This window comes from Centroberyx affinis, unplaced genomic scaffold (assembly GCF_046629955.1).
Source record: "Centroberyx affinis isolate AG114_WGS23_722 - 3 ecotype Tasmania unplaced genomic scaffold, CSIRO-AGI_Caff_v1 ptg000801l_1, whole genome shotgun sequence".
Taxonomy (NCBI): domain Eukaryota; kingdom Metazoa; phylum Chordata; class Actinopteri; order Beryciformes; family Berycidae; genus Centroberyx; species Centroberyx affinis.
Window position 1 is genome coordinate 960001 of NW_027279405.1, and position 26072 is coordinate 986072.

The 26072-nt window shown below is 42.6% G+C and overlaps 1 protein-coding gene across 4 annotated transcripts; it reads right to left on the reverse strand.

Moving 5' to 3' along the window:
• Positions 1–3770: 3770 nt before the first annotated feature.
• pgbd5 (piggyBac transposable element derived 5) lies at positions 3771–25412 on the reverse strand. 4 transcript variants are annotated; one of them, XM_071520441.1, is made up of 8 exons: positions 25099–25412; positions 24911–25023; positions 18770–19200; positions 14057–14191; positions 11025–11205; positions 8454–8651; positions 7303–7408; positions 3771–6802 (listed from the first exon to the last, which is right to left on the reverse strand). In XM_071520441.1, the coding sequence occupies exons 1-8, from the start codon at positions 25293–25295 to the stop codon at positions 6607–6609; spliced, it is 1557 nt and encodes a 518-aa protein (XP_071376542.1). In that variant the 5' UTR covers positions 25296–25412; the 3' UTR covers positions 3771–6606. The 4 variants fall into 4 exon arrangements, with proteins under 4 accessions (XP_071376542.1, XP_071376540.1, XP_071376541.1 ...); XM_071520439.1 differs by having other exon boundaries at positions 24911–25039; positions 25088–25412; XM_071520440.1 differs by having other exon boundaries at positions 24911–25030; positions 25082–25412.
• Between the last annotated feature and the right edge of the window lie 660 nt (positions 25413–26072).

Below are 26072 nucleotides of genomic sequence, written 5' to 3' on the forward strand. Positions count from 1 at the left end.
ATTCTACACTGTGTGACATTTTAAACCTGTTAATTTGCACTGGTGCTGGACAACTTTTCAATGGCAGCTGAACCCGGAATGTCAGTTTCACACATTTGTTGTGCAGCCCGTGTGTGTACAGGACCTTTGTTACAGCCAGCTTACAAGAAGAACAAGCTGAATTGATGGTTATCAAGTGTCTTGGAGTAAAAGCTTGGATTTCCAATCAATGATCAAGCCCTGTTGATAATCTTGTCCATATCTATGAACAGGAGAAGCGCAGTTGGTTCTAGGTCAGCACTCTGTGTGAGAAATGTAAGTACAATTGGCCCAGGCAGTTTCCCAATAGCATCTTAGCTCTAAGGTATTAATTTATACATTATTTAATAGTTTATAAAGATGACTATTGAATAATGTATAAATTAATACCTTAGTTAACATGAACACCATTAGTAAATGATTACCAGACACATTAGTTAACTGTTAATTCAGGGTATTAAGCATTAACTAACCCTTAATTAATGTACCCTTATTGTAAAGTGTTACCTTGAAGGTTAATGCATAAAGATTAGCTGCTAGTGCAAAGACACACCTGGGAAACTGTTCCTAATCTAAGGCTTAATAATTAGACCAAGACAAGTAGCCTACCATGATGTGCATTTTGTCACTAAGTCTGCACTTTCTTTTTGTCAACATTGCACAACCACAATGACAAAAAGGTACAATATTGTAACTTTTTTTACTATGTGGTTTCCAATCATTCCTTAGAGAGTCATAAGCTTTTCCCAAAGCTTGAATGGGGCACCCACTTGTGGCAGGGTGACATTTTTAACAAAGACACATTTAAACATGACAACCTTGTACAATAGCTCATCACCACACACGTTAGGAAGTTTGGTCCAGCATAGAGCAGATATTTACACATATTACTCAACCAAATGTTAACATCTCACACACACACACACACACACACACGCACACACACACACACACCATTCTGTCCTCTGAAACTAGATTACATGTTAGCCAACAGTACTCAGTTGACAAATCAACATCCCACAGCCATCCTTACGAACCAGAATCATATGAAGTGAAAAAGTTCTACCACCTGGACCGCCACTTTTTCTGTAAATGTGTTTTTCGTTGCCTGGTAACATTAATCTCTTTGACATTTTATCAAGAAATACTTGAGCTTCTAGTGATTTTAGTGGTACAACTCCTGCAGTATATGACCCTGGTGCTTCCCATTTGGTTGTTGAGCTCCCAACAGTGATAATAACCAAGTCTAACTCTACTATTACTTGTACAGTGTTTTGATAGCACCTTATAAGGTTACACAAGTCCATTTATATCATTTGAATAAGTGAATATATTATACAGCGATCACTTATGAAGCCCTGAGGTCAGCCATTTTAATTCTTTATCACACTAATAACTAATCATTTAGACTCAAATTCTTTGCAAATATCTTTACTCACTCAACTGTCTCACTGCACGAACAGACAGACAACTGTCTCACTCATTGGATACAGACAGACAGACAGTGAAGCACTGTACAGACAGAGACAGCACACTGGCACATACACTACACACATGAAAATCACCTTTTCCACCATTGCATTTCAGTACGACAATATAACTGACAGTTACAGTGTCCAGAGTGAGGATGATTCATTTCATAGCATCTTATAGTAACATTACAAAGTCTTTGACTATCAATTCACCAATAGATTACCCATTGGAAGCAGAATATATTAGGCGATATTGACAAGAGAGTGTGACAGAGAAAAGTTAGTGAAGCTGAATCCGACCAAACTGGATGAAAGACAAATATCTAAGTTGTTTTATCTTATTCCTTCCCGTCTGCCCTTCACTCCCCATTTGCACATCTGACAACAATGAATGGGTTTAAGTGAAAGCTATGAAAATTCAGATATCTCAGAAAAGTTAGTTTGTGAAAAAGTTAGATAATGGAGAGAAAAAATGTCCATGCAGTTGTAATACCGCTTCATCCATTAAAATGACATTTCTCTTTGAATCCGCTGTCACCTCAGGCATTCAGGCTTTCCTCTCAATATCAGTATTTATACACGGGCAAAACTGGATCTGCTAATGCTTTTTGAGATGTGTTATAAGTCTTTTGACTGGATTTTCATATTCAAGGAAAGAATATAGTGCTGACTCTAAGTCCCCAGTGTGGCTAATTTTGGTGGTTGACCACTCCAATGACAATGTGAAATAGATGAGTTAGTATGACAATGGGACAATGGCATAGGAGCAAAGATGTACTGACAATTTCAGCATCTAAGACTCTGCTGTGGAAGTGATAGAGTTAATTCTGACGCGCTATTCTTACCTATTACTGTATGCCATGCAAGACGGGATTCTATAATTTTCATTTTGTTCTATTTGAGAATTAGTACCTATAGTTTAAATTCTACTGTTCAAGTCATTCACCCCAGCCCCATTTCAGGACATCAGCAACACCAAACCATTGCACTGAGAGGAGTTTTCTAAGGAAAAGGCACTATACAAAATATCTGGGTTATGGCTGATCAATACAGCGGGCTGAACAGAATAGTTGTTAGAGATCTTTGATATTTTTTTTTGTTTTGAGTCACTTCAGAGATCAACCTGAGAATTTTAAATGAGGCCATGTTTTTGATCTATATGGGGTGAAATCCTCCTTGATCTTTACTCTGCTCTCTCCTCATCCCACTTCTCTGAACTAATTGAACAAGAGCATCAGAGGGGAGGGGCATCGGTCCTCTTCTAATAGATGATAAAAAGGAGACAACGTGAAGCAGCTCAGCTCAGCTCTCCGTCTGCAACTGGGGTGATAACAATATTACCATATGGCCTGAAAAACTTCAAATGCTCTCCCGCTCTCTTGAACACACACACGCATGCACACACACACACACACACACAATTTGTTGCCAAGTAACCACAGCCTTGCAGAACCCCCCAGTGCATAATTTTCTCTCATTTGCGGTCTGGGTTGAGTGATATAAGCACTACAGAACCTCTCCAGACGTCACACAGCTCCGTCCTTTGGTGACCGCCATCACAAGGCCTGTGCCTGTGTGTGACAGTGACACTGAGCACTACCTGCTTCAGGCCATCATGGGCCGCAGATGAAATGCTCACTTACAAATGCAGCCATCGTAGAAGTTCCTTTTTTTTTTTTTACATGCTTGACACATTGCTCCATCCCTGCAAGGAATTGTGACTAAAGTCCTTAAAGGAAAAATCCACCCTGGGATACTCTTACACTGTTAGACTTCAAACATTTGTGAAGTTATGCGTTATTTCGCTTTGAAGTGCTGTAATTTACTTTTTCAGTGTACCCACTTTCCCTCAATCTGCTTTGTGTACTACTTCTTCTTCGGTTAGGGATTTCCTACGTTTCCCAGAATGCCCTTTGACAACAGAGTACGGGCAGTCAATCAAAGGTGTGTGCATGGCCATATAAATACACCTAGCAAGCCAACTAGTTCATGAACATTGGGGCGTGTTTATGATTACAGCCCCACCCCTTACTCAAAATGCAACATGTCTTGTGGCTGCATTGCATTATGGACTACTGAGGCTACTGTCAGTGTAGAAATCAGTATCTCTGCCTCTTCTATGATGGATTTCTCCCTGTATGACTGTTTAACATCGTGTGTAAAATGGTGAGTCTAGAAAGAAGCCTGCTGCTTCTGCTATCAAACTCTTTTGTAGCTGCACTGGAACAATCTCGACATGACGGCCCTGAAATGCGAGGTACATCGCCAATAGCTGTGTTTTAGTGTGGATTTTTCCTTTATTTGCCCATGCAGGATATGTGCAGGGAGAGGGGTGAGGTGGGGTTTCTACAATGGCTACAGCTGTACTCTGTGCGCTAATCGTTGATATAAAATATTGTATTATAAAGATGTGTTGACGAGTACATGGCATGACGAGGGTGACTCCTCAGTTGACAGAGTTGCTCAGAGGAGAACAGTGATCAGAACACAAACATTCAGTGGTTAACACACAAGAGCAACAGTGACAACAACAACGACAACAACAATGCTTTGGATTACTGAAAAAGTGAAAAATCACAATCTTGAGTCTCAGTGACGTCACAGATGGAGTGAATATGGTCATACACTCACAGTAATCAATAAAATAATAAATTAATAAAAAAATACACACAGACCTCATACTCTAGTCTATGGAAATCTTTTCTGTTTTGGTAATAGTCATATTCATTTTCAATCTCGCACCAAATTTCACTGGCATATTTTCATATAATCCATTTCATTGGCATATTAATCTAAGTATATTTACAGGACATATCTATTCATATTTTCAGTATTTTTCTAAGAGCATCGGATACAATTATTGGGTTCAAATCAAAGCTAAAAGGGGGTATCTAGTAAACACACTGCTAGTTTTACAAACCTCCTCAAAGTGCAAGACTGTGATGGGGGAAAGTGCATGAGTCCTGCCTCCGAATCACTCAACAACTCTGATATACCACTATAAAGACTATTATCTTAATATCTATTCACGCATCAAACCATGCCGATGGAGAAAGATGGGTTCAGCAAGCACACATCAACACTTTTCACTTGCAATCTTCATAATATGATTACAACATGAAAGTAACACGTTAGTAACATGATTGCGTAACGTGTTAATGTCATGTTCAAAGCATGCCCCCCCTTCCCTAGTCATTCTTGGACTGTTGTCCCGGATATTACAGTGCTTGATAAAGCTACAGATAGCAGTGTGGTACAGCTATAAGGTCTAAAGACAGTAAGTGCATTTTGTTTCAAATGAATGGTTGCTGCTTCACTCACTCTGCCATTGGCTCGCAGAGGAGTGACAGGACTAAATCTGTTACTTGGCAAGAAATGTGCCACTGGAAGGCACAAACAAATACAGTCCAAAATACATCTATAAATCCCTTTCAGATGGTGAAGACGTTAGCTGTTCAAAATATTCCCAGAAGTGTTACTACAGTTCTTGGTAAGAAAAGGTTCTAATAAATAGTAATTATCCAGGTTTAAAATCAATTTTGTTAAATTTTTTCATGTTTTTCAAATAGTGGATATCTCATTTTGGAACAAATGTATTCATATTTTTGGACCGCTAACTGGCCATTCACTGGTGGACTTCCTGATAGAGTAATAGATTTGGAATATGGGAGATGTGCGTGAGAAAGTAACTCATTACACAACCAAAAGACAAACCCAAAGCCTTGTCTCTACATTAATCCTTGTTGCAACATTTGGTTGTCTGGGACATTTATAAGCCACCAGTGATTTAGTTTTAACTTCCTGGAACTAAATCTTGCCAAGCAATATCAGCCAAACCCCTGCTTACTGGCCAAGATTGTACTTGTTGCCTAGCAACGTTGGCTTACTGGACATTCAATCAAGAATATTTTTTTAGACCTGTTCTGCCCTACAAAGCCAAACCGCAGTAACTGCATAAGTAATGAAACGAGAATATTGTTTATCTCCTGCTTTGATATAAGTGTTATTGGTACAAAAAGTGGGCTGTACATTTAATAGCTTGTACAGCATTTATGGTTAGAATTTCTATTAAATCTAAACCCTAGTCATGACTTTTGAAATAGTAGTTACTGCTGTTTGCCTTTGTAGAGCACCGTTAGTGCCTTGCTGTTCTGAGGTGGATGGCTCTGAGTCAGCGACACACTGCTGAGTGTGGCTTTAAACCACCTGACAGAGACCGCCTGTAGCGAGGATGCAGCAACACAACAACATATCTGGGTCACAATAGCCGTACATTTACATCCTCATCCTTATTATCACACGGGAAATGGCAGCTCCACTTATTAAATACATACACACAACAAAAGTTTCAAAACCCACCTGGAGCAGAAATCATTTTCACATTGAACAAGAGAACATCACAATCCAGATCCTTTATGCATGCAGTGTGTGACACACCATAGTCCTGGTTTACTAAGCTTTTGTTACAGGGTCAATCGGAGCTGTTTTTGCAGAGTCTCAATATCTATCTATATCTAGCCTGAATATCTGCCTGACTAGTTCATGTTTGAACACTCGCATGGGAGACTCAGGCTCAGATCCATTCTTTCACTCTTTAATAAGAGTTAAAACATGACACTGACATCATTTAGGGGTGAATTCTTTCCCATAACATTAATGTTTGACCTTTCCTCCCATGCAGCCCGCCTCTCTGCTTATGAAATAGCTCCTGCTGACAAATCCTTAGTAAATCTGTGTGGTAAAAGTTGCTATTGAGGCATGTGAACTGTCCCATGGCTCATGGTTCTCTATTGTGTAATGTGTACAGTAGTGTAGTGTGTTAATGAATATTTACAGTACCACAGAAAACAACCAGGAAGAGAATGAGAGAGAGAAAGAGAGAGAGTAAGAATGAGAGAGAGAGAGAGAGAGAGAGAGAGAGAAAGAGAGAAGACCCTCCATGCTCCTCTTTTGTCACACAGGCTTGGCACTGCTTCAGTATTATAACAGACACAGACCTCAGTGTCTGAACAATAATGAAGAATGTTGGTGTGTGTGTGTGTGTGTGTGTGTGTGTGTGTGTGTGTGTGTGTGTGTGTTTGTATGCATGTGTGGTGCGCTCCTCCTGTCCTCCTCCTCACTGGGTGGGGGAGCAGTCGTCCAGATCCAGCAGCTCTCTGACCAGTCTCTCTCCAAACTGCGCTCGGCTGTAGCGTTTGACAGTGTAGGAGTCGGACATCTTGTAGAGGATGTAAGCGTTGTTGATTGCGATGCTGATGCTCAACCAGAAGACCTGCTGCCACGTCTTGTTGGGCTTATGAAAGATAAAGTACCTGTGGGGGAAAACATCTACTTACTCAGAACTTTTTGAAAAACACACTGGAACGATGCTACCATACAAACCTAAACAGCAACTTTAGAGTTTATCTCCTGTCCTGTCCTGAATAATTTTGGTAGAGAGGTGGTCTGTATATCATTTATTAGCATTTATTGTTATAATTTGTGTTGATATAAAGTCTAAACCTTTGGTATAACTTTTGACTTATAACACACCAAAAGTAGTTACTGGTGTTTACTGGCCTTTGTAGGGCCATACAGTTAGTACACCTGCATTATGGATGTTTTTCAGCCAGAGTTGTGATTTATGGATATGTGATTATGTTTATAGCCATAACACATGCCTAAGGCAGAACATGCGATGTCTCTCTGAAATGGGACTGATTTAGCTATCCAGTCACTGTGGATCCAATACAAGAAACTCAACAGTTCAAATATCACACATAAATTGTATCACGCTGAATCAAATGTGATTTTGTTAAACGGCGATACATACTTGCTGTACTTATCATCATATTTGCAGATGTAGCTGAGGTGGGCGGCAAAGGCCTCAACAGCCAACGGGCATGGGATCTCTCCACTTTTCCTCTTAATGATCATACCTGGCACACACACACACACACACACACACACAAACCAGAAATAGAGCATGAGAATGAGACGCACTTGACTAGGGACTAGGGGACTAGTCTAGACAGAATTCCCCACTAGAGGGAGTAGCTTTCTCCAGCCTCAGTTGTCACTTGGCCACCAACAAGACAAGGGAGTGGAAAAGAAGCGCTCCCCTACCTCATTACCTCTCTCTTTGTTGTCTGGTCCGTGGATGACTGGTTTGATGGTTAGGGTTAGGGTTAGTTTAATTCACTGTGCGTCCACTAAGTGTTTATTTGTTCTTTAAATTTTATGCACAGTTTGTAAGTGATTGATTCATCATGCAGACCTTTCCTAAATTAACATTTTGGAGGAAATGTAGTTAGTCATCTTAAGTTCATCTGTGATCATAAGTTCAATATGATTTCTTTATGTATAATTCATAATATGAGATTATTATATTTGGAGACTAATTTTGCTCTCATTTTTGCACGAGTGAAAACCACACGCACGCACACACATACACATCCCACACACACACTCACCCAGAAGAGAAAGAAAAGTGAATCGATACTGGATAATAAATGGTTTACTGAGTTGGATCCTCCTAGCCTCCAGTCTCCTCATTTAATTCACATTATGGTCCAGACCCCCCAGCTAGGTTTAGAGCCTAACAACACTGTATAATCGGGAGCGGATTATGCAATGGGGGGGGGGGGGGGATATCATGATCCTGTCGCCTCTTGGAAATGGATTATCATGGATTAGGAGCTCTCAATTGATTTCCATGTCATGAATGTTGAATGATGTGCCTCATTTCACCTGACAGTAATTTGCATCTAGGAACGTCAGAACACGGCTAATCTGATTTCCACTGTGAAGTTCTTACATTAATTATAAGTCAATAAGACAAAGATAACTTGGAGCTTGGAGACTCGCATCATCTTAGTTCCACTGTAAGTCAATGAAGCAAAGATAAATTCAGTGTAAAGACGCTTTTTTACCGATGCTTTTTACCATATTGAATAAGAGCGGGTGTGTCAGAGAACTGCTGACCTTGTTTTGTCGGGGAGTAAGCGTTGGTAAGGAATCTGAAGTGTCCCTTGTTGTACCAGCTGATCAGTGACATGGTGCCTTTCATCATGACTCGTGATTGGCCGCGCTGCGCCGGCGTGGAGCCGCAGACCAGCATGCACTGCGGTAGGCCCGTGCAATCACTCTTCCTGGTGCTCAGGAGACCACAGCAGTAGATATCTGGAGGGGGACAGAGAGACAAATACACACAGCAGCTATCACTCACGCCATATATTGATTGGGCAATGCTGGGAAGCTATACGCGTGGCTTGTGGACCCACAGCGATAATTTAGATACATTTTTTAGACTGTGAACACTGTGGAAATAGGCTGTAGATATTTGCATCATATCATCACAGAAGCATGTGTGCATATACTGTATATGTTTAATGATCAGTCTACCAATGATTCTGCTTAGTCAAGTGAACGTCAGGTATTTGAGTATTGACTGCTATTGAATTATCACTAAAATGAATACATTATTAAGATAGATAGATAGATAGATAGATAGATAGATAGATAGATAGATAGATAGCACGTCCTCTAAATTAATTACATAGAATGCCAAACAATAATAGCTGGCAACTATAGATTTTAATGCTGCGACTCGAGTGTGTACACATCCGTTCTGCTTCTGGTGTGAACAAACTATAGACTATTCTCTTCTCTCACAGCTGTCTGCACTTCTTCTCTTTCATATTCTATCTCTGTCTCTCTCTGTCTCTCTATCTCCACCCCTTTCTTACTTTATTTCTGCCGAGCAGAACAGAAACAATGATGCTGCTGACTGCTGCTGATTTGCTGCTCTTCTCAGTTTAGAGAATGATTTCTATCTGTGTGTGTGTGTGTGTGTGTGTCCACTGTCAGGGCTGCAGAGTACTGCAGGGTAATTAACTCTGATAATTAATCCAGCATGACAATTTTGAAGGAAAATTGGGAAGCGGACAATGCATTCACAAGCTTGGAATTGGGGATGCGGCAGCTGATTGCCTAGTGGTGCTTCACCCACTTAGGATGACTAAATATTGATTAGATCACTGGACTTTCCATCTGCTTGTCTGGTTGAGTTTGAGATTGTTTATTCTAGTGATAACTGGAACCTGAGAACTTTCCAGATTCTAAACTAGAAGGATAAATACTGTGCTGTGCTGTACTGATGACACTGTCAACAGAGCCTGGTTTGTTGATATTTGTCCTCTGCATGCATTGTTCACCCATTTAAGCCTGTCATGACATGACAACACCATCCTCTCCAAATTAGAGAATATTTAAATGTGAGGAGACAGGTCACCGATGGGAAATCAAACCAGGGTCAGCACAACATAACAGGGTTACGACTGCATAACAAAGATACCTTTGATACGATGTGCATGAAAATCAGAACTCTGCAGACACCTGCTTGAAAACTGGATTATCGGCAACAAAATATCACAATTTCCTCCAAAACTGCTGCACAATACCTGTTGAAACAATCAGATATTGCAAAGACGAAGGCTGTAAGCTACACACAAGAGGAAAAACAACCAGTTTGGATTCTGAATTTCTGTTTTTGAGGTGTAAGCGGCATTTTTGAGCAAGTGCTCACTTGAGACCCATTGATTTTTTGAGCTGTGACCAGGCTGAACACTCCTTGATGAATCTCACATGATTTACTATTGCAGACTATGGCAGTGCATCCCAGTGGTGTTATGGCCTGTGTTAGCTGGTCAGTGCTCTTTCATTTAACACATTTTACATTAGGTCAGAAACTTCTCAGTTCCCAGCTGACAAAAATACACTGTGATTAATGGCAGCTTTTCTTCTCTATGATGAGCTCAGCACCAGAGGCGTCACCAAGCTACTGTCAAGTCAATGCTGCTTTCTAATGGCAGGAGTTACTACAAGCATGACAAAATGCACACACAGTCATTCAACTTTCAATCCCTGGCCCATATTTACAAGTATATGATCAGTGCATGCATGTGCTTCTTCACCAGTCTCCATTCTTTTTATGTTCATGTGCAGATGAAGATTTTTCACTTGAGGTGCAAGGAAAGACGAAGAGAACAAGATGCAGCACTGCAAGTATACACTCTAGCGCTAGTTTCATTTCAAGGTGAACTGCAACAGACTGCTTTCCTCTCTTTGTTGCTTAGCCTGGGGATGTTATCATCACGCCATAATTAAAAAAAAAAACTACAGAAAGGGAGGGAGATGAGATGAGGAGAGAGATTACAAGCTGTACAAAAAAAAACAGGAGGCAGGAAGAAGAAGAGGGGGCGAGAGGGAGTAAGGGAGGGGTAGGAAAAGAGAAGGAGAGAGAGAGAGAGAGTGTGTGTGGAGAAGCAAGGCAGCAGAAGAGACATAATAACACAAATCAGGGAGATAAAGAATAAATGCGGAGGTGTGTGTGAAAGAACAAGAGCAGGAGAGACTGACGGACTGGGACGCACAGTGAGAGAGAGAGAGGGAGAGAGAGAGAGAGAGAGAGAGAGAGATACATATAGCATGACAGAAAGGCAGAAAGAGAAATAGGCATCTATCCATCCGTCCATCTGCAGCTAGCTTGCATACCCTGTTTGCTGAATTCAGTGAAGAGGCCGAGGCTCGTGATGGACGGCCCGGTGAAGACGATGGTGTTCTTCCCGGAGATGTTCTGGCAGAGCTGCTTGGCCACCAGACTGTGGAGCTGAGGCTTGTTCTTAAGGGTGGAGAGACCATCTGTCCCCTGGCCCTCCTTCAGATGGACTGAGATCTGTGGAGTCAGGAGAAAGGGAGAAGAGATGTAGACGGAGACGACTGTAGAAGTAGCATTTTTCTTTATGATATCAGTGCAATCTTGCTGTCCTCCAAGAGCAATTGTTTAGAAAATCCTGCAGCACTATTGCACAGCAGGTGCAGGGATACAGAGACTATAATGACTATCCCTAGACTAACATACAGTATGTACTGAGGTGAGATATTAACAAAGAAGAGCAGAAAGGGATAGAGAGAGAGATGAAGGGAAAGAATAATACTGCGCAATTCAGAAAGGCCAATAGAGAAACAGATGGACAAACTGAACCGTGCCTTTTTAGCTAGAAACACTGACATTCTTAACTGATGCATTGTATTTTTTGTCATTGATTGCTGTGAAATAAGTATTGTTTGTTATCGAGGAACATTGGGTGCTGGTCAAATGACATAACTAATAATAGATACCTGTTTCTATTTAAGGTTCAGGTGAGCATTTATTGTCATGACACCCTGAAGCAGGCATATTGCGGAAAAATGCTGGTGATGTAAAATAAATATTTTGTATGGAGAGAAGTGTGCAACCTTTGTACATATTTATTCATTCTTACCTGATGCAACACAATATCAAAAGAAATATACTAGAACATCCCACCATCCACACACACAAACAGACACATGTACACACCCATGTAATCACACACACACACCATTACAGTCCAGTGCTTCCCTTGTGCTAACATTTTCTGTTGTTTCACGAGCTGAATGGCATTAGTCTGATTAGCCACCATCTACCTCAGGCATGAAGCCATTACACTAAGTGGCCAGTCCACGCACACGCATGTTTGTGTGTGTGTGTGTGTGTGTGTGTGCTTGTGCGTGTATCCTTGTGTGCGGTACTGGCTAATGGAATCCCATTGATTCACTCCATTAACTCTCGTTTTATTTCTTAAATTTTTTCTCTCCCTTGACACAATTCATTTAGAGGGAGCAGATCTCAGTGCAGACACACAGCCGATACAGCAGACTGGTAAAGAGCTGGTGACTGTGAATGTGTATCGTCAGTGTGTATGCTAATGCAAATTTGTTAAATGGATGGAATAATGTAATTGCTTTAGCTGATAGAGTTGGTGATGTTCCTCGCACACAACGTTTCTCGTTTGTAAACAAGAGTGCTTAGGGTTCTGGGTTTGGGGTTACCCAGCAAAATGATCAATAGTTAGAATTATCCTTTATTTCATTTGACAGAACTTAACCCAATGAGAGAATGTAGGATAATTAGCATTCAAATCATGGTTACTCCTCTCACCACTTACGGTAATGTAATTCTGGACTACATCCAATCTAAAAAGGGAAACATTTCTTCTGCAGAACTGCCTCACATATATCTATGTATGGGTTCTTGGCAGTGGAAAGCCCTTTTGTTCTCCATTTCGTTCTAGTGTCATTGTATTGTCGTTTTTTTATCTATCCATTTTCCCCGCTGTTTGATAAAGAAGCTTTCATTGAGGAGACCGGGCAGGTCACTCTCAAACCATAACAACAGAATAACAAAACAGCAGCATGATTTATTGCAGTAGTTTGTTTATTCTGTTTCTATTCTGTTTTTTTCTACGTGTTTGCTTGCATGTGGGTAGCCGGCTGGATAGGAGGAGTGTTTGGACTGCGCAATATTTTTACCACAGCAAAACAAAAATGTCAGCACTTGCAAAACCCATCCAACATGTATTCTGGAGAATATGCTGCTTACAATTTGGCCAGGCATCCTGTTCCACAAATACTGTCTATTTAGGAGGTTGCCTGAAGCACTCTGGGTACTGATACAACACTAAGAAATAATAAATTGCAGCTCTTGCGATTTGGGAATTGTGGGTAATAATGTTTTTTTTTTCATCTCGGTGCAATGGTCAGTGTTGGCCAGGTCTTGCAGCCCTGCAGTGCTGGGCCTCAGATAAATGGGCGTGTTACATAAGCCATTGGCGTAGGAGTGGAAGGTTGCAATAGGGGCAAGGTTATTAGTGAGCAGAGTAGATCTGTCTGCCTGAGATGTGAAAGCTCAGATCTGGTCCTTGGCCAGGAGCTATCCCCCCCCTCCCCCCCCCAAAAAAAAAAACATCAAAAGGACATTTTGACAGCCAGTCTTTTTGCCAAGAACGTGGATGTTTTGCTTATCACATGCATTTCAATGTGAGTTTTAGTATTTTTTTTGTTAATCTTTGCATTTTTTTTGCATGTACAGCCCACATTTTTTTTTTTACAAAATTGGTTATAAATATTTCACAACGAATATATTAAAAGTGATTTTCGTCTTTGCAGTGTTGACAGCTGACTGGCTGGATTCAAATGATGCAACATGGATGACCTGAGAATAAACTTTGAAATTTGATCAAAGTCACTGATGTCTTGATTAAAGTCTTTTGGCTTCAAGCAGACTTCACAAATCCCTCTGAACTCCGTCTTTTAGTTTGATGTTAAAAATGTAGTTGCTGTCATGAAGTTTGAAGCCCGTAAATTATACTGCCGCACAAGTAACTGAGACTGTCAGAGAATGCACAAACTCAGTTTGTCTTTCTCTGTCTTTCTCTCCCTCTCTCCCTCCCTCTCTCTCTCCCTTTCTTTCTCACTCAGAAGGCGGAGCTGAACTGAAACAATTGCGTTGCTGATTGCTGCTGATTGATGTTTCTGATCTTTCACCTTCTCTCCACAGAAATGAATGCAATTACTCTCATAAGCTGTTAAACATACTGGTACGCTCAAAAAAAAAGTCACACACACACAAATGTGCTCTTGCTCTCTCTCTCTCTCTCTGTCTCTCTCTCTCTCTCTCTCACACACACACACACACACACACAGAGAGTGGTGTGTGCTGCTACCTGGCAGATGAATCCGGTGGAGGTGCACTGTCGAACCCAGAGGCTGAACTTCCTCTTCTTCCTCTTCCTCAGCTCTCTTTCCGTACAGGTGGTGATGAAGACCGGGTCCTCATCTATCAAGGGCTCATGAAGAACCTAGAACACACACGCAGGGTTACTATGCATGTGTGTGTGTGTGTGTGTGTGTGTCTATGTGCATGTAAAGTAGCCTACTAGAGGTGTTACCAGAAAAAAAAAATGCTGGTTACAACTATGTTTTTGCGTGAGGTAGTTAGATGAGACTAGTGAGGAGTAGTGCTATGATTTAATTATAGATTATGGTTAGGGTTAGGAGAGGATCATGAATGCAAGAATATGAATGACATCACATGTACAATAGAACAAATGTGTTGTATCTGTAAACTAATGGTCATTGGACATATTCACAACTTGAGTGGCTTGCAAATTGCAGTACTGTCCCAACAGCAAAAAGGAAAAACAAGAACCTGTTCAGTCTCTGCAGTAATGACTCTTCTGGATATGGCAGAGATATTTTTTGTATCCTTAAATGTCCCTTAGCCATGTTGAAACTCAAAACATTTAAAGTGTTTATTTGTGTCTGTGTGCTCTTGTAGCCTACTTCTACCCTTACGGGGATTATGTGTCATGAGGATTGAAAAATGAGCAAAAGTAGGGATTAGGTTAGGGAAGGGGGTAAATTTAGGCATGTAGTGGTGAGAGGGAACATTATAGGTAGCTGGGTCAGGGAGTGACTCTAGTCAATGGAAGGTCCTCACAAGTACAGTGACACATAATAACAAATGTGTGAGTGTGAGTGTAGGTGTTTGTGTGATAGAGGAAAGAAATCTACTGTTCTCAGCAGAAACACACTCTGAATTGTACAGCTTTGTCTGCAAAACACTTGAGGCAACGTTCTGAAAAATACTGCCCACTCTCTTTTCCATCCATTTTTTCCTGTTCTCTTTTGTTTTTCTGTCTTTAAACCTTTATATCTCTATTTTATCTCCCTTTTTCTTTTTCTTTCTTTCTTTCTCCCTTTATTTCTTTCTGTATAAGTACAAACTACAGGTAATTTGCTATTTCAGTTAAACACCTCTGGTATGCAAAATGAATATAACACTGTAGGCACCCAGAAACACACACATACTCAGAAACAAAAAGAAGAAAGTATTACAGACAGTAATGACATGTTCTCCTCTAATTTCAGACAGAATGCGAAAATAAAGTTGGCACCAAAGTCAGTGGAAGTAGGTGAACGGAGCAAATTCGCTGTAGGGGGCTCGAACGGAGGTTGACATTTTTCAACTTGAGGGAGAAATTCACCTGACACAGTAAAGCTAATCAGCTTCAAGCAGAACTCTATCCAGGCACAGTGGGAAAAATGTCCATTGGGTATTTGCAACAAATAACACAGAGTAACAACACTGACACAAAACGTTTATGAAAGCTAGATTCCCCAAAGAAGACATTGGTCCCGCTGGCTGCAAGCCTGGTGCAAATGGATTAAAATGCAATCATGACAGAATAAAAAAATATATAATGCTGAAGTTTCAAGTAATCTTCATTGTCTCATCATTCTCCACCTTTAAAAAAATGTCATAATGGCTGATGCTAACTCCCCGACTGCTTGTGGAGTCATTAAACGTGCTTGCATGTTCTCACACCAATTTCGCTGGTTTATTTTTAAAGTCAAGCTATCAAACTCATGCAAGTAAAGCGAGGTGAATTTCCCCTCCCTCGCTGTCTGAACGTATACTACACATCTGGCAAACAAATTGCATTTCAAGGGTAGTGTGGGCAGTGCCAACTTCCTTTCGCATATTTCTTACTAACTGGCACACATTCACATAGCAAACACACACACACACACACACAAACAGAAGCACAAGCAGAAACACACACAAACACAAATATATAGTCATGCACACACACACACACACACACACAACCTTGGACAACTGAATCTGCATGGCACACCTAACACCTGGCCTGACGCATTTCCCAGCCGTTTCCTAGAGATGCCTCCAACCACACATTAAATATTTGCATTTCAAATGACTTCCAGCTCTCCCTTTCTCTTGTGTCTTCCCTTCCTCTTCTCCTCTCTCTGTCCTAATTTGACAAGAACTGGAGGCAGCACCAAGCAACAGCTCTCTCTTATTCTAGGACAAAGAGCAACAAGTCATGACCCAGTCAAATGTGAAGAGTTATGGATTATACAACTATAAACATTTATGACACTATCAAGCCTTTTGGTGGATGACATCATCCAAACTGATATTACCATGGCCATTTGGGAAATGTCTCATCACGTAGCTGCCCTGCATCCCTTCACCTCCATTAGTGCAGCAGTAGCCGCTGCAGCCTGTTCCTTTTCAAATCACAATCATCTTTCCCTACAGCTTATTCTAATACCTGAACACAGAGTGGCTTCCAGTGACTGAAAACAGAATATGACTTTTCAAACTGGAGCAACAGTGCAGTGGCAGTGTGCTGGCACATGCAGGGCTAGTAGTGAAATGTGGACTTCTATAATACCTACATCTGTGTATGGAGTTCATTTGCATGGGTGTGTATGGGTTCACTTCTGTGCATTATGTCAGAAGGTAGGATCAGAGAGACTAAATGCAATTATCAACTTACTGTTTCTGTCCTGCAGAGGCTGTTCTGCTCTCAAAGATTTTACATTTGCAAATCAATGCCAATAGATCCCAGCTACTTCAAAATTGCCAGGCTCTGACAAAGAAAATGTGAAGCATCATTGTCAATAGAAGACAATAGAGCACGCTGATGTGTGAATATGAACTAGCACATGAACAGGCTGGTTAATGTTCAGTGGCTCACTCTAAATCAGGAGCCATCACACTTAAACACACAGACACTAACACATACTGCAGGCAAATCTCCAAGGGTGCAGTTTCCCTCCCTGTCTTTATTTCTTTATTTTTATGTCTTTATACTTTATTTCTCTCTCCCTTCCATCCATTTAATTCCTTCCTTCCTTCCTTCATTCCTTCCTTCCTGATTGGCTAGATTTGCTAGAGCAACAGTTTCAGTCTGTGCCACTCTGACTGACTATCTGGGCCCACTCTCTGCCCCTGGCACAGAAACCTAACAGATAAAACAAACTGGCCTAGATACATATGTACCGTGCCACTGCTAATCACACACGCACACACACATACACACACTGTCTGATACAGCCTGACTGCCCTCATTCTTTTACTTTAGTCATTTTTAAATCTAAGTAGATGGAGAGCAGTGTCAGGAACTACTGTGACAACAATTTAAACTACAATTTAGCTCACAGTGAAAGAAATTAATTTACATTTACATTTGAACTATTTTAGCTCTAAATTAACGTAGTTGAATGACATTTAGATGTGATGATGAGGAGTGGGGAGGAGGGGGGGGGGGGAGTGGGTTAAGGGCCTGTATACCCAAAGGCATTATTGCTCTGACATCATCTTTGTCCATCACCCCACAATGGCACAAAGATGATCTTAAAGCACTCATACTGTATCAACAGCACAAGCAATTCAATCAACTAGTTCCCAGAGATCCATTAATTTTTATGAGCCCACGCAACATTGGCCAATTTGACAACCGTTTTCATGGGTCACCACTGTTTCTCAATTCAAATGGAAAAATTGGCAGAAGTTGAACTTGGAGGCAATGTGGCCATTCAGCAGTAAATCACATGCTATCAGTTTTTGTCCTGTCTACTAAAAACTGTATGCTTGATTTTTATCAGACTGATCAACGAGGTTGAAAGATTGCACATACAGATAATATAGTAATTAAGATGGATAAGGGCACAGCAATGACAAGAAAGTGCGGGTCTTATTTAACATTCTCCACTCTGAATCTGGTTGTTCAATCATTTGTCCTGTCTAATCTGCAAGCTGTTCAGCCACAGTATAGAATCAAAGAAAGAGTTAAATAAACTCTAGCTCACCCAAAATAGAGTAGCAAGGCTGGTGCTCCACTGCCCCAGTTGCACAAATGTAGATCTAATGCACACAGTACACTGGTCTTACCAATTGACAACAAGCTGAAATAAGCCTCCTGGTGGTTTTCTGGAGTGGAGTTCTGCTTAAAAAAATCAGAGTGCTTCGACCAAATGCTTTGCACTTCCAGTGTACATCATTAGTAACTTGCTCGGGTCACTTGGTTCCCCCAGAAATCAAGAACAAATCTCCTTAAACACACAATTATTTACAAGGCAACTGGGTGGAATTCTTTAACTATTTAAACTGCATGTATAAAACATAAATATACCTACAAAAAGCATCTGATATGGCATCTACACAGCTACACAGAAAACACTGATGCAACAAATCTTGTATCTCCCATGTCTAATACTGTATCTTAGCCTAACCTAATGTTGTGTATGTCTCATGTCCATCAATTGTAGATCACTTTTATGAGATTCTTGTGTTATGTCTATGTCTAAGTCTATTCATGTTTATCATGCTGCATTGTTTATCTGTCTTGTGATGTCAACTGTGCTGTTAAGTCTTTCTTTATGGATGTCAGGAGGACAAGTGATCGCTGAAGGGTCAGCTAATGTGAATCCTAATAAAGTAAGTAATTGGTGCTGCATCTACTATGTCAGTTTGATCAAATAAGTGAATAGAATGGAAATGTGGTCGCAAATATAGCTGTCTGAAATCTGTAGGGAAGCCCAGGCCTGAGGTACGCTGCACACACCTGTGTCTGTGAGGGTCTGAAGGTACAGTTGAACGACTGCTGCAGCGAGTCCAGGAAGGGCTGGATCTTGTAGAGGCCCTGGTTGCTTCCCTGTGACGGCCGGAAAGCCACGATGTGGAAGTACTTGAGGATCTTCTCGAAGCGCGTCTGGCTCATCTTCAAGGCGATGCTCCGGTTGCTGAAGAAGCCCGAGCTCCAGATACTGAGCACCGACTCGCAGCGGTGCACACTGGTGGACGTGACGAAGCCCAGGAAGGCCTTCATCTCTTGGGCCGTGACAGGACGCCAGCCCTCGTCAGAGCCAAAGCGCTCCTGGAACTTCTTGGCGTACATGTTGGTCTGGGTGACCATGTTCTGGATGCAATTGTCCGGGACGAAGAGCTGGAAGAAGTCCAGGGCTGTAGCGGTGGCCGGCATCTTCTGGGCAGGGCCTGGATGAGGTCAGGGAGGCAGGGAAAAAAAAGAGTGGATTAGGCTTTATGGTAGAGAGAGAGAGAGAGAGAGAGAGAGAGAGAGAGAGAGAGAGAGAGAGAGACTCACATGGCCGGCTCACTGACACACACTGTCACCAAATCACTATTTTTTACCTTGGCCTTCACTCTGCTTGACTCTTGTGTTCAGTAAAAGCTGTCTCTTTTGACACTGTGAGACAGGATGCAATGCATTTGATTTTTTTTGGACAAGTCACTGTCAAGGCTGTGTGGGTTGCATACAAACTGTTTCTTGCTCACAAAAGCTCTGCATTGTCATCTCAACAGGAGACAGAAACAGTAACAGAGAGAACATTTAATAAGGGAGCTACAAATGGTAGTGCATCGTCAGAACTGGAAGAGCATGCGCGTGCACGCACTCAAATTAACCAGTTTTCACATATTAAATAGCTGAGCTTTCTAATGAATTAGACACAGCAGCTTACTGTGTGAATGTCACAAGCCCAGGGCAGCAGTTACAAAGTTTACACAACATGACAGTCACCACACTGTGATCCTAGTCACAGCGTGGCACGTCTATGCTTGTGGAACATTTCAGTGTCTCGTTGCTTTAGCGTTGTGGCAGGCGATGCTCCCAGTCCTGAGTCAAAATACATAAAGCACCATTTACTGATGATGCTGGCTAGTCAGGAATGAGTCAAGAGGGAAAGGAATCCGAAAGCGTACTGTAGCGGTGGAATGGGCAACTGTGCGCCATGGAGTGCCAAGAGTCTGCAGGTTTTCATTCCAACCAAAGACTACAGCACGGTCATTTCACTGATTAGTTCCTCCTCTCTGGTTGAAGGTGTGCCAATCAGTGAAATCACCTGGAATAGTGTTTGGTTGGAACGAAAACCTGCAGACTCTTGGCACTCCGTGGCCCATTCCTGCTGTAACATGCCAGTCAATGAATCACCAGCTGATGAGACTGTGTTGTTTAAACAGCAAAATACAGTGATTCACCCTGTAGACCAAGTGACGGATGCACCCAAACCTGTGGAGTCACCAACACACAAAGCATATGCACATGGACGGGTTGCTAGTCCGACACGCTATTCCACTCAATCACCAGGGCACAACTTCAACCTTTTCCTGCTTTCCTATATACGCATTTCCTTTCTTTCATATTCTGTCTCTCAATAGTTTGTTGAGGTGAATTGAAATTGAGTTTTTCCTCCCATCCAAAAATTCTGATTCTGTGTCTATGCTTTTAGGTGTTTTTCATTGACGAGATCCAATCAATACGCAATGCAACAACAAACTTGATGTGTCTCCTCTTGTGAAGCAGTGACTTTTTTCTCTGTGGTGGTCGGAGCAGTGAGAGGGATTCTGGATGGCAAGCAGAACAACTTCAGGCTCAATTAAACACCACAATCTCATTATCTCTGAACAGCGCAGTACAAGGTTTCTCTCTCTCTCTCTCTCTCTGTCTCTCTCTCTCTCTCTCTCTCTCTGTCTCTCTCTCTGTCTCTCTTTCTCTCTCACTCTCTCTCTCTCCATCTATGTCTCTCTCTCTCTGTCTCTCTCTCTCTCTCTCCATCTATGTCCCTCTATCTCTCTCTGGCCAGCTGCAACAAAAATAATCAAGGAATGTCATACCAGTCTCTTAGTGTTGAGTTAAAGATAACAATGCACAAGACTCGTACTTAAATGGTAGACCATTAAAAGCAACATGTGGGAGAGGAAGGGCTAGCGAGTGTGAGATAAGAAGCCTGAGAGGTAAGCAGACCCACACAGCCGATGCTTGTGGCCTAGACAGCAGAAACAGCCCCGGGCACGGCTCAAAATCCACTCATTTGCATTCCATTAGACTTGAAAGCTAAATGCAAAATCCAGCGTGACTTGCTTGGAGGAAGCTACTCCTCGATAAAAACATCAGATGGAAGGTCGACTGAAGTAAAATGACTCACCTCAGCCTACCACATGAATGAGCCAAAAATATAGACTGCAGAAACGAGACATCATTTTTATGGATAATGGAGTAGTTTCATCTACTGCTGAGCAAATACGCTCCATCCCCCCCCTTCCCCACGGACTTTTTACACAGCTCATCCTAGGTGCAGGCTATATCCTGCACTCTGATAGAACTGGATTAAGGATTTTCATAATTCTGCTGTCAGTCTACTGATGTCAGTAGATGTTGGTCTGTATAAGGGAAGGCTCCAAAGTATTAATTTCCCACATTACCCAAACTCCGCCTACCTTGCGCATTCAAACGAAAGTATAATCCCTCGTGATTGTCAGTTGTTGTAGTATTTCTATTGTCGGGGGACAAACGGCTGCCTGGTATAGAGCTTCAGCAGAGCTTTTATAGTCGCGGAATTAAGAATAAGAGATTACTGTGTATTTGGAGTGGATAAGCTGTCCACGCAGACAAAACATGCACTCAGGTTAGGTTTTTAGCAGAAAGCAGGGAATGAGCACATTAGATTCCTATGATTTATTGCTATTTTGGCTAAAAGGGAAAATCTGATGAAGACTTCCTACGTCAAAATGAATATGTGGAGAGAGGAGGCAAAAAAATGAGACAGACATGATGTAGTCCTTCTAACAGTCAGTAAATGCATCCTATGTTAGCCTATACGTAACAGGCTTTAATGAGCATACTATCACATTTCACACTGTGTGCATGTGTGTGTCTGTGTAAGTTTCTGAGTGTTTGTTTTTATGATGATGAATTCCAAATAGCTCTGCAGTGTTAACACAGGTAATGTATATGGGAAGAAGACAGAGGAAAGGAAAGAGAGACAGAAAGACAAGGAAAGACAGATAGACAGGCAGAGAAAAAAAAAGCTATCAGAGCCACTCAGCAAAGTGAATGAATAAATAGCTCTTTAATTCCCATGGCTTGAAGCTTCAACATGATGATAAGGTGGTTATATAATCTGAGATGTGGATATATGCTTCATAATCCTCAGTTTGGTCCTTTTCCACCCCCACGCACTGCAAGAGAAGCAATCTCACACCGAGATGAGGACAACATATCTCCTATAAACCTGACTTTCCGCAACACAGAATTTTATGTAATCCAAAAATACAGCGTGGTTTCAACATCCCCTGTTCAAAATCACGAACGGGGGCGTCTGTAACATTGTTTGGCCAAACAAGCCCAAAACACAAACTGGTAAAACACAGCCTGAAATCTTGCGGGAGTGTGGAGTTTGACTAGATGCATTCTGACGCTGGCTGATGATTTATGTACAGGGCACACAGTCTCCTGGGAGTGCGGCTGTCACATCAACACTGCATCTGTGTCAGCACTGTCACAGCCTGACAGAGAGACACACAGACACAGGCACAGACAGGCAAATGGGCAGGCAGACAGGCAGGCAGGTAGACAGGCAAAACAAAAAGACAGCCTGACAGACAGAGATCCGGACACACAGACTTCATAAAAATATCACCGGTGAGCCATGGGCCGACTTAGTGGGAAACCTCATCTAGCTTAAGCCAATTCCCATCCCATGGCTTTAAATCAAGTGGAGAAAAATATTTGTGTAGATATGGGGGGGACTCGGAGTGCAGTCTAGCTCCACTATTCAGCCCCATAAAATCAGATCTGGCTTGAAATACGGCCTCGGCCACTTGAGGTTTGAAGTTTGATTTAGCCTCCCTGGTAGACCTGCAGCCATCCAGCCAGACAGCGCTTAATCGCCTCAACTCCTGACGCAGTACGGGACCACACCCACTTTTGGCTGTGCTCATGCAGACAGACACTCACTGCATTTTAACAAACACGCCTGTCATTGTACCCGTCTATACAAAGCACACACACACACACACACACCTGCTGGCTCTCTAGCTTAAGTCAACAGAGTCGAAAACAACAGAAGCAGGAGAGAGCAGGATGTGGGAACACAGAACATACTGTACGCTTTTTCTCCCCACCGGTGCCATCTTAGTGATCAACCTGTTACCATCGCTCAGCTCAGGTTAGGTTTGGTAGGTTCAGTTTGTTTTGGCTGAGAGACACAGGCACGACTCCACACCTGCTGCCACCTCCTCCACTTGAGGCAACACAGCTTCAACAGCAGACAAACACGAGTGAAAAAAAGCTATCTCATGATCATATGTGGACTTTTTCTTACTCTAAAAAGGTGTTAAACATAAGTGGAGTGTATCCAAACCACTTCTGCTATTTGCGTTGGAGAGCAGATTGCAATAAACTATTAACTATTAATGAAATGTTCTACACATATAAATCCACTTAAGTTTAACAGGATGTTTAATATTGTGCAGTTGTTTGCTGGTGCTTTAACTACCCACTAATCTTGTCAATTACATTCTAATTAAATTTATTACAACATAACCATTGTAATTACATTTCAATCCTTTTTAATATCATCAAATAGGGCATTTAGGACATGCAGTCAGTTTTGTGTGTGTACTTTTGTGCGTTTGCATGTGTGGTTTTGTATGTGTGTGTATGTGTGTGTGTGAGCAGACTGGGGCTAGGTCCATGTTGTTGACGCTACAGCCAGATGGCTGGTTCACCTCCCAGGGTGCAACAGTGCAACATGTCACCGTGGAGACGGGATGGCATTCCCACCAATCACATCTGCTCCAGCTGAGGGAGAAGAGCCACGAGGAGAACTAATCCAAACCTGATCCAAACCAAGCTTTACAGAAGTAGCTGCACTATGCGCCCAAACCAACTCCCTGATGTACACTTATAGTAATACACAAATAGATAAAAAACGCTCTGAAGAAATAGATGAGGATTAACCATTTGTGAGTGGAGTTGAGGACATTGGACATTTATCACAAAGACAGAGAGAGACAAAGAATGAGAGAGAGAGCAGAGAGCAAAGTGGGTGGTGCTGTTCAACTGTCACGACTCACACTCAAGTAGCTCTGGTCTGTACACACGAACACACACACACACACGTGCACACACACACACACACACACACACACACACACACACGCACACACACAAGCATGTTCTATCTGTAAGAGAAAGTGTCTGCCCAAAAAGAGGGTGCCTTGGGCGTATGTCTCATGCCAATACAATAATGAGTGTCGTTGATTAACTTAGTACAGGCAGGCAAAGGCCAATGTGTGTGTGTGTGTGTGTGTGCGCACGCATGCATGTGCACAGGTTAGTATCTGCATTTGTGTATGTATGAATGTATATGTAAGTGAGTGTGTGTGTGCATTTGTGTGTGTATGTATAGGGCTGGGAGGGATCAGACATCATGTTGTTTCTCTAAATTAAACAGCATGTCTCCCTGCTCTGTCCTGTTCTCACACACACACACAGACATGCTCACACGCACACACACACACACACACACACAGAGTATGTGAACCACAGCACCTCACCCTGGGTGACGTATCAAAGGAGATACATTTGCTTTTAACTTAATCTCTCTCTCTCTCTCTCTCCCCCCCCCCCCCCCTCTCTCTCTCTCACACACTCACACACACACACACACATACAGCCATGCACGCGCTCAAGCACACAAACACGTACAAGGAGATGAAACAAGGCTCCAGTTGTATCAGAGCAATAGCCTTTTGTGTGCTGGTTTGGCACCAAAGTCAGAACCACAGCGGCCTGCCTGACCTGGCGCGTGCTGCACTATTTCTCTCCACATCCAAACACCTACGGCCAGTGCCTCCCCATACAGAAATGACCTTACTCATCTTGTCGTGCATCACGTCTCACCGTATGTCTCTTTGTACGGCGGCACCGTGACATCCTGCAGAGTCTCTGCCCAGCCGTCCTCTTCTGCCTGACTCCGGGACACTGAGCCCGGGGGACCGGCACCGCTACTCCCGCTGCCTCCTCCTCCGCCTCCCCCTCCTCCGCCCCCGCTGTGGCCGCTCTCGTTGTCGCCCAAACCCCGCTGGTGCTGGTGCTGGTGCTGGTGCTCCTCGCCCGTCTCGCCTATGTAGTTGTCGGAGTTGGAGTCTCCGGAGGTGCTGTAGAAGGGGTTCTCGCTGCTGTCGTCCCCGGACTCGCCGAACACGTCGTCGGATATCTGCAGGCTCTCGTACCGGGAGCGGGCCGCTTCCAGGAGAGACAGCGCCTTCCGCCCGCACTCCGCCATCTCTCTAGTGATGCTCTGCTCCCTCTCTCTCCTCCTCTCTCTATCTATCTCTCTCTCTCCTCCTCTATCTCTCTCTCTCTCTCACTCTCTCCCTCTCTCTCTGTGTGTCTCACTGGCTGGCTCGCCCTCCACGGCTGGTGAACAGCGTGTAAGTGCTCACGATCTTGCAGTGCGGGGGGAAGTCGTTGTAGTAGCCTATAGCGGCGACACCCTCCCCTATCCTGGGGATGAATAATGATCTTCCTGCCCACCGGGCTGGGATGCAGAGCCCGCCGGTCGGGAGCGCGGATCCGAGGAGAGCTGTCCTCTCCAAGGGTACTGAAATATTTCCGCTCCCCTGCTCTGCCGATAGCGCTGCGCACTGGTCCAAATTATCAATAGTTCTCGCACAGCATCCGGGTTGGGCGACCAGTCGATTTCTCCAAAGCGAGAAAATCTCAATGAATAGTGGCTGCCGCTGGATCACCTGACACCATCGCCCTTCCCCATCATCCAATAAGGTTGGCTTCTCAAACCGAAAGTCAGAGAGGAACCAGCTGTCATGGTCGGTGGGAGCCTAAATTTAGGCCGCTACACTAAGACTAATTGGAATTTGTTTGTGGAAATAAAATGTAGAAATGTATATAGAAACTAATAGAATAATAGGAAACAAGTGATGTAAAATAGGGGTAGGCCTAAGCATGACCTCCAGTTGGTGATTATTATAAGGCAAACAACCCCCAATATAATAAAAAAATATATTTTGAGAAAAACAGTAGGCTAGTTTATGCGTTTTTT

Coding starts and splice junctions, on each gene's coding strand:
- pgbd5 (XM_071520438.1), bottom strand. CDS start 25,295: ATGGCGGAGTGCGGGCGGAAGGCGCTGTCTCTCCTGGAAGCGGCCCGC. Junction 14,192..18,769: donor TCAGACCCTCACAGACACAG/GTGTGTGCAGCG, acceptor TGTGTGTTCTAG/GTTCTTCATGAGCCCTTGAT. Junction 6,803..7,302: donor TATGATGATAAGTACAGCAA/GTATGTATCGCC, acceptor TTTCCCCCACAG/GTACTTTATCTTTCATAAGC.